Here is a 9,471-nt window from a genome sequence, read left to right as displayed (position 1 = left end):
TTGTTGATGTGTTGATTTTTTCTGTGTGAGGCTTTACTTATGAGGTGAGGCTGTAGTTATCATCTAGAACTGAGCTGAATCTAATTTTTATGCTTGATAACTTAGGTTATACAGAAAATCTCAGAACGGAGATCATATTTGGTTAAGCCAGCTAAGCACATCAACACCCTATTTCTGTGACATTATTTAGAATAAAGCTTTCCACATAGGTGAATTTTTTAGATTACTGATGTTTTCACACTTTTGAAGCAATTAAGCTTTACAGATCAATTCTTTTTCTTGGGAAATTTCCTAAAATATACACTGTGCAACTCTTCTTTATTAGAATGTATTGAACATAATATTTTGGTGATGACTGGGCACCATTAAAAACAGTAAAAAATAGTCCTCATGCTCTGTGGTAATACTGTATAGCTCTCAGGGATGGGGAAGTGTGTAGGGAGTTCTGCCTTTATAGTATTAGGACATTTCCTAAGAAAGCCCTAGCGTTTACCATGGTATGGACTCTTCCACTGCCACTGTTTTCTCAGCTCTCAGTGCCATACCCCATCAACCCCATCTTACTGCTGCTACTTTTTAACTATCTTGCTACAACAAATGCATAAAGAAGTTAATAAACTTGTACCCATTTCTAAGTCATTAGACTGAAACCTAAAATTATGTATCTTGTGGTAGCCAAATATGTCAAATAAGTGGCTGTTAATATATGAGGAAATTTTTTAGACTTTTAAATTATTTTCAGTTTGACTTACTTGTGTGGTGAATAATACATTCTTTTATTTTCTGTTTGTATTGATCTGGCCATTTCTATATGTTTGCATGTATCATTAAGAAAATAGTGTTAGGAAGTTAAAAATGTGCAGTCTGTACTGCAGCCAAGTTTTGGGTTGGTTTGAACTGGAATCTTTGCAAATAAATCTTGTTGGCTTTAGTTAGTGTTCCCAAGAAATGTTGAGTGAAATGCAAGGAATATACAGTGGCTTTCTATACTTTTGATTAGTGTTTAACAGATTCCCACAACTGTGATTGAATGCTTTTTGTCCTAGGTGAGCAGTCATTTGGGATTACTAGTTGGAAAAGCCTGGCTCATGTTAGGATAATTATTGCTGATGTTAAACCTGGTTTAGTGAACCGTGGAAGACTAGACTCTTGTCTCTTCCCTTCTCACACATACCAGCTGGTAATTCTGAACTATCTGCAGTTTTTTGCTCACAGACTTAATGTACACCTATAATCTAGTGTAACTGGTGAATACAACCTAACTTATGTTCATCATATTTAACAACTCTGTGAACAGAATTTGTGGTAATTAAAAATACATGTCTATTTTAGCCATAAAATCATCCTCATGAAAAGAAGAATATGTATTATAAAGATCTCTCTACCTGTTCTATGTACTGAGCAGGTCTGGTCCTGTTCTCTTCAGGGGATATTCATTAAGCATCTACTATGTGTTAAGTACTTTGCTTCCTTCTGGGCCCGTAAGAGATGGGGATGGTGGGGAAAAAAATGAGTAACAAATTTATGAAATGTACAGAGGGAAACAGACACATGATTTGGATACAGGATTGAATTTAAGCATTTCAGAGAAAGGTAGTGATCTTGAATGGTGAGTCACCAGGTATATAAAGGTGGGAAGAACCTTTCAGGCAGAAGGAACTGTGTAAATAAGGGTACAGTGGTGTGGCTTAATAAATGTTGAGAATCGTGACTTCTAAAGAAGAAACCAGACAGATGTGGGCTGTTGTTATCCAGCATTCATCTTCTCGAGGAGCTTGAGCTTTCGTCCTTGAGCACAGGGACGCCATTGAGTTTTAAGCATGGGCATGACATGATCCAGCCAAAGGTCTAGGGTGTTTGGGTTGAGTTTCAGACAAAACTTAGACGTTGACCAAAGTGGGGAAAATTATTTCTCTTCAAAGTTATTAGGGGAGATCATGTCCCGACTGAACAGGCTAGGGGCCACGGGGTAAGAGAATACACAATTCATCTGTAAACATAAAAGGAGCCAATACTGAAAGAACAACGGTTTAAAACTGGGCTTATGAAAAGGGCAGACTTAGCTGCTTCCCCCTGGATCACTTACACTGGGCAGGAGGCCTTGAGCAAGCCAGCTTCCCAAACTCTTCTGAGCCTCAGGTTTCTGATCTAGAACACCAGCATTGCAGTTAAACGTACCACCGCAGAATCGTGAGGGGATAATGAAAGCTAGACCCTTCACAGTGTGCCTGAACTAGCAACGGCTCTGCTCAGGAAGGAGTAGTTATTTGGTTGGGATGAAAGGTTTACCAAGAAGTTCTGTGCCAAACACACGGCCTACCAAACCCACACTGGGGGAAAGAGAGGCGGGGCTGGGTGCCTATTCTCCTTTCAGCAACCTGGTGCAGCTGAAGCCTGTCCCCCTCGGAGTGATGATCGCTGCTGGCCCAAAGGGCCGCCTGGGATCCGCCTAAACGGGTGGGGAGGGCTGGGGGGCGGGGGGAAGTTGGCAGACGCGGGGGAAGAGGAGAAGCTGAGCCCGGGCCCCAGGAGCTCGATGGCGAAACTTTGACGCCTTCTATTTAAAGTCGCGGGGCCAGCCCGCCCCCCGGGCCGGGAACCCGAGCCGCGCGCCGGGGCAGGGCCGAGCCGGGCCGGGGCCAGAGGCGCAGTCAGAGGGAGAACACCAGGCGCGCGCGGGCGGCTCCGGCTCCAGCTCCGGCTCCGGCCCGGCAGAGGCACGATGGCGAGCAGCGACAGCAACCACGCCGCGGAGAGCCCCTTCGGCTCCGACGGGGACGAGGAGGCGACCCGAAGGCCGGAGAGCGACGAGGAAGAGGAGGACGAGGAGGACGAGACGGCCGCCGAGTCGGAGGAGGAGCCGGACGCCAGGTAGCGTGCGCCCCTCTCCTGAGGCCGCAGCCCGAGCGCGGGCCCGGCCGAGGGCCTGGAGGTGCGGCCGCGAGGGCAGGTGCTTCGCAGGCCGACTCCGCACGCTTCCCTTTTCTTTCTCTGCGCTAGAGTTCGTTTCCTCCGAGCTCAGCACTTTGTCTCAGGGCGTGCTGCCGTGGTAAGGAACTTGAAGGTGAAGGTGCTTGCTGTCAGCTGGAGTGACAGGCCCGCCTGCAGCGGCAAAGTTCACGACCGCCCCCCTTCCCTCCTTCACTCCCCCCTCCCTCCCAGCAACTTGTGACTTGCTGCTCTTGTTTATTCCCGGGGGTTTACTTAGGGTCCTGCCTGACCACAGAATGTGCTGAAACGCTCATGTTTGGCCCAAGGCTTAGGAACAATCGTGAAAGCCCGAGCTAGAAGAGAAGGGGGTACGGAGTGGGGGTGGAGGCGGAGAAGGCTGCTCTGGAACCTTCAGATAACCGGAGGTCTCTTGGAAGCCAGCCCTGGACCAGATCGCTATGAGAGGGCTTTAATTTGGTACAAAGGCTTACAAATTCTTTGGACGAAAGGAGCCTGACTTTCAATAACCCCTCTTCTTAAAATCGTGCTTTCCCCCCACTATGGTTCCAAATATCGTTTCAATGAATGTGATTGCAATTAGGTAATATTGTATAAAAATATGGGTCTCCTTCTACTTCCATCTCCCTCCCTCTCTTCATGTACGTCCTAAAATGAGAACATTAGAAATCACCAGGGAGAGAGTCGTGTTTTGTTTGCTTGTTTTGGTTTTTTGTTTTGTCAGTCAGTCATGTCCTTTCCGAAATCTATTAATATCAGTAGAAAGGCTCTGTAGGTGACAGATCGATGTGCAACATTTCAGAATGCCCCTCTCAAAGTTAGAAGTTCTGTCCAACCAAAGCCCACAGAGCTGAAGTTGAAGTAGCCCACAGAGTAGCACTGATTAAGCTGAATGGTCAGTCAGATAAGAAGACTGGAATGTAGGTTACATATTGACCAAGCAATTGCCGAGTGGGAAGCAGGCACAGTCCCTGCCCTCAAGGACTTTATGGAAGAAATTAGGGAGCAATATGGGGAATATGAGTCTATGAGCTAAAGAAATGAGAGGGGCAGGGGGGACAGACCGTGCATACTGTGGAAGCTCAGAGGAGAGTATGTAGATGTGTGACTGCCTTGAGAGGAAGTGGGTATGACCTGGGCCTTAGAGAGTAAGCAAAAGATGCAGAAAGGAGAGGCAGAAGAGAAGGCACCTGCGGGAAATGGAGGAGGGAGTAGGCACCGGTGATTCCCGGGCAATACTGAGAAGGGAAATCCGTCAATCTCAGCCTTTAGAACCTTTTCCCCTAAGTGGCATTGGGGATCCTTATATCTTAGCCCAACCAGAATTTACCACCTAGAGAATTTGAAAACTCCAATGTGAGCAGCTGACAATGATTCCAAACACCACGCTGGGATTCCTTTGCCTTTTTCAGGTAAAGATAGGATTTTTGGGTAAAGATAGGATTTATCTGCAGTAAGTTTCGGCCTGCTCTGACTGCAGGTGGTCAGGTGGACACCAAGGCCAGCGTCGGGATTAGTAGAGTGAGGGAAACAGGAGGAAATGGGCAGGTGGCTGGGCGCTGAGGCTTTGTAAACCATCACACTTTTACATTTTGGATTTGATAGCGTGAGTAACAAGAAATCAGTAATTCTGAGCAAGATTTAGCTAAGATTGGAAACACATTGGAGTTAGGGGAAGGTTACCGACAGCAGATTGGCAGATTGGAAAGTTGGTTTTCGGGAGGGCTCCGATCAGAGAGACAGTAGCAAAGAGGAAGAAAGGTGTGTAGAGATTGAATCATGGTGAGGGCCAAGGGAAAGGAGATGGCAGGGAGGCTAAAGGTAGAGAAGTGTCAGTGGGCAGGACCTCCTGGGGGAACTGAGAGTCCTGGACTTTTTACTATCTTGAAGTATTGTTAGAAATCAAACCATTTTGTTGTGTGTACGTTTACAAATATGGCCTAAAGTTCTTTTTCTTCTGAGGCTAGAGGTGAGGACTTGGAATATTCTGTAAAGGATGGGAGGTAAGAATGATGTCTCATTGTTCTTCACCCCTTCCTCTTGCCTCTTCTGCCAAAGATTTACAATTATGAGAGGGTCTACTCACTCTGTGCCAGGCTTAGTGCTAAGTGTTTACGTATGTTTTGTCATTTTAAACCCTCCCAGCAACGCGATGAGATGACTGTCCTTTTATAGATGAGGAAACTGAGGCTTTGTATGATTTCCTGAGGGTATAAGGCAAGTCATTATAAGAACCAGGATGTGAGCCTGGGTGTTTCCTCCAAGCCACTGCTGGACTTTCACCACCTGCCTTCCTTTGCAGGACAGACCTTTATGTAGGTGAGCCTGGAATGGCTCCAACTAGCTTCTGCCTTGAAAAATTCATAGAGCAAAAGGAAAGACCTCATCTTTTTGCATAATAGTGGAAATTTTCCCCCTTCGTGAATGGAAAGGTTGTTTGCATTTTCTTGGAGGTCAGAACCTTTCTCAGAAGTTAGATTACAAACTGATTTTTTTTTAATTAAGAGGCACATAATAGTAAATAAATGGAAATAGCCTAATAGTAACAGAATGACTATTACATCTACTTTATGTGTTATTATTAAGCCATTATTAAAATGCTATTTATTATAGGTTTCTTAAAATATGGAAAGTGTATATATTGAATAGGAAAAAAATGTTCACTGTAAAATTTAGAATGATCTCACTGTAAAATAAAATATGTATTGGGAACAGGCCTAAAAGGTTAGTAAAGTTTCCTAAAAAGTTAATAAAGGTTACCATAATAAACATAATAAAAGGTTAATAAAGAACATTTCAGGAATGGTATATGGAGTTTTCTGTATAGCCACCTTTCTGAATCAAGGGAAAAAAATCCCTTTTAATTATAAAAATGCTTTTCTAGTGCAGACAAGCTCACCATTACACATACCAATGCTTATATCGGATCAGAGAACTACCCTCCTGATGTATCATTTAGTGATATGAACATGATATATGGCATGAAAAAGCCTGAGTGTGAATCCTGTTAGCCATTCTGTCATGAGCAGATTCCCTATTTTGTCTTAGCCTCAGTTTTCTCATCTGTAAAATGGTAGTAATAGTTCCTAATGTATAAGGAATGTATAATGTATAAGGTTGTCATAAACTATATGAACGTAAGAGTACTTGCCTTTAGTAGGTTCCCAATAAATTTTAGTTTCTTATCTCCCTTCAGATGAATCATCATTGGCCATCAGATGAGTCACTATTGGCCACAAAGCTATTTCTTCTGCCCACCTTCATCAATGAAGGGAACATAATGGTCTCAGTTTTCAATGAGTAATGATCCTGTTCCACTTTGACATTTTCCTGTATTCATTCACTAAACATTCATGGAATGCCTACTGATTGCCATGGACCATGCAAGGTGCTAGAGATACAAAAATTACTAAGAATCCATTACTGTCCCATGGTATTCATATTCTACTTGGAGAAACAGAAAAACATAATTATGTCACTAACTTTATAAGTGATTTAAGGGGGAAAAAAGGTCCTTATGAAGTACCTCAAAGTAGGGAGAAAGTCCTGGAATCCATCCCGCCTGGAAGGATTGGAGAAGGCTTCATAAGGGGCTTTGGAGCAGGGTATTCAATGCTAAAAGTGCCTAGAAAGCTAATAATTTGTGGATATCAAAAAAATATTTTTGTGTTGCTAAAACTTCATACCAAAGTTATATGTGAAAAGCATCTCTATAAAACCTACAGGATTTCAGAGCTGGGAGAAGCTTTAGAAATTTCTGTTCCCAGAGAATCCTTTTGCAGATTCAGAAACTGAGTGTCAGGAACATTTGTTCAAAGTCACACAGCTTTTTAGTGGTAGAGTTGGGACTTAATCCAGGTGTCTGAGCTCCAATCTAATGTTCATTAGTTTATTCTTTCAACAAATGTTGATTGATTGATTGATTGATTATTATGTGCCGGACACGTTCTAGGCACAAAGGATATAGCAGCGGACAAAATGAACAAAGTTTCTGTCTTCCTGAGAGTGACTTTCCAGTCTGGGGAGACAAATAAACAAATATGAAATATGTCAGGTGGCAACAAGTGGTATGAGAACACGTGTAGCAGGATAAGGGTTTCGCTGCTTTGGAGAAGGTGGTGAGGAAGCTTTCCCGATAAGGTGACATTTGAGCGGAGACTGAAGGAATGAGGGTTCTAGGCAAAGGGAAGAGCTGGTGTCAGGGCTGTGAGGCAGGAATATGTGTGGCTGATTTGAGGACACAAGGAGGTTGGGTTGCTGGAGCAGAGTAAGTAATGAGAGTGGAGAGGTGGAAAGGGAGTCTGAGAGGTAGTTGGGTTGCAGATCAGGTAGCATTTTGCAGGCCATAGTAAGGACTTCACATTTTATTCTGAGTGAAAAAGGAAGCTGGATTCAGTCTACCAAATCACTCAAGGTTTAAAACAAACAAACAAGAAAAACATGGTGGTTGCGGTATTCCATTAAATAGTAAGGGCCCATACGTTCATATACTCACTGATATTTATTGGACATCGACTATATGCCAAACACTGTGCTAAATGTTTCAAATTCATGGTGTCCTGTATGGTGGGAAATATGTAAATGTGCATTCATTATTTCTGCATTTTTCTGACTGCAGAGCAGTGAAGCGGGACTCTTTTAGTCTTTCTGACAGATCACTTAGAAATTTTTCAGTATTTTTGCTTTGGATCATTTTCTGTTGTTCAGTTTTAATTTCTCTGTTTAAGCACAAAGGATTTTTGCCATAGCAGTACCCAAAACCTAAAAATCCTCTTGAATTGCAGTTTTGCCAGTGTCTGTATAAAAATAGGTCTGTGTAAGCTGATAGAATTAAAATTATTAGTGACATTTACATTTAAGTAATCATTGTAAGAAACAAAACTTGGAAGGTGAAGGGAGTTTGTAAGTGGTTTTTGTTATCAGTACAGAGCACTCTGTTTCCATGTATCTATTTATATGATGGCTCCCACTGCTGTGCTTACCCAGGTGTTTTGACAAGTGTGTCATTTGAGCCAGCCCTCTTTTGAGGTCAGTGGAAAGAGCTGCGAGAGGAGGGGTGACTGCTCAGGATGCCAGAGATGGAGGGAGGAGAGAGGATAAAACAGGCGCTTGGAGCCAGAAACTGAAGAGCTATTTAAGTGTTGGCTGCATGAGCATTACATGCCCTTGGTTAGACTTTGACTCAATATAAGGAATACAGCAAGAGTTGTTGTTGTTGTTGTTTTTAAACAGCAAACCTACTAATGTGTATGACATATTGACTGTAGAATTTTACAAAAACAAAAGAAATGTATCCATTTCCTGGATATTCTGAATCTGGGCTTAGTGAAAACCTTGACTCAGTGCAGACAATATAGCCAAATTCCCCTTCCGACCAAGAAAACTTAGAGAATCAGGTATAAGAGACGGGATGTGGTCTGTACCTGAAATAGTAATCTTTGGCTTAGTCCAGCATTCTCCAGTAGACATATAATGTGAGCCACATATGTAATTTAAAATTTTCTAATAGCCACCTTAAAGTCAAAAGAAACAGGTGAAATTAATTTTACTTTATTTTATTCAACCCAATATACAAGTTATTATCATTTCAACATGTCATCAATATAACATTATTACTGGTATATTTTACATGTTTTTATGATAAGCCTTTAGATTTGATGTGTATTTTACTTTCACAATGCGTCTCAATTTTTCCCCCCCAGCTACATTTCAAGTACTCAGTAACCACATGTGGTTAGTAGCTGCTGTGTTAGTGCAGGCCTGATAATACCTGGACATCCATTAGCTTCCCTGGAATCCACAGAACTGCCACTAAAGTTGCATATGTGTATACAACCTTAGACACTAGGAACATAAAGGTGATTGCATGGCACAGTTCTTTCTCTCAAGGAGCTCACAGTCTGGCACAGGGAAGCAGTTAGCTCCACCATAATGTCATAATGTCATAAGCACGACACTAAAGATATTAACAAAGGAATAGAGAAAAGACATATATTCTTCTTAAAATGAGACTTAAAATGTTTTGCAGAGGTAACGCCACAGCTGGGCAAAAAGATATTTCAAGTACAATATGCGGTTAGATATTGCCTTAGACCCTAGTTCCAGCTCTCGTGCTGCTAATTGCTCCTCTGCCTAAGCTTTCTTTTTCTCACCCACCCAGAAGCAGTCAGCATTTCCAAGACTGAGGATATTTGTTGAATGAATGAGTGAGTGGCATGAATAACTGAATGAATGAATAAGCAAGTGAATGTCAAGTCATCAGACTCCCATGAGAAGCAAATTTAGTTGGGATGTTGAACCTGTTAGGTTAGGTAGAATTGTGGTACCATTCATTTACCAGGAACTGACAATATCCAGTGACTCTGGAAACACAGTAGCTTGGAGGGGACAGTGATAAGTACGAGGGATTGTTCAATTAGGATGTCTGCAGTCATCATTCCCACCTTCTGTGACTTGTTGGAAAGCCTCCCCTAGGCTGACCCTCCAGCCAGATCATAGATGGGAGGATAAGAATAGGCTTTG

At 42.6% G+C, this 9,471-nt stretch overlaps 1 protein-coding gene across 2 annotated transcripts in view; it reads left to right on the top strand.

The window, feature by feature from the left end:
• The first annotated feature begins 2,500 nt into the window (after positions 1–2,500).
• The window catches only part of CMYA5 (cardiomyopathy associated 5), an 89,763-nt gene continuing 82,792 nt past the window's right edge, over positions 2,501–9,471 (top strand). Inside the window, exon 1 of one of the 2 annotated variants that reach the window (XR_015248369.1) lies at positions 2,501–2,871. Coding sequence is in view for 1 of the 2 variants with exons in the window: in XM_086698000.1 (XP_086554126.1) it covers positions 2,723–2,871 (149 nt within the window). In the remaining variant the exon portion in view is untranslated. The remainder of the gene's footprint in view (positions 2,872–9,471) is intronic. The other variant, XM_086698000.1, reaches the window with a different exon arrangement.

This window comes from Puma concolor, chromosome A1, assembly GCF_028749965.1.
Source record: "Puma concolor isolate L17-30 chromosome A1, mPumCon1.1.hap2, whole genome shotgun sequence".
NCBI classification, from domain to species: Eukaryota; Metazoa; Chordata; class Mammalia; order Carnivora; family Felidae; genus Puma; species Puma concolor.
This window is presented reverse-complemented; position numbering and strand designations above follow the sequence as displayed.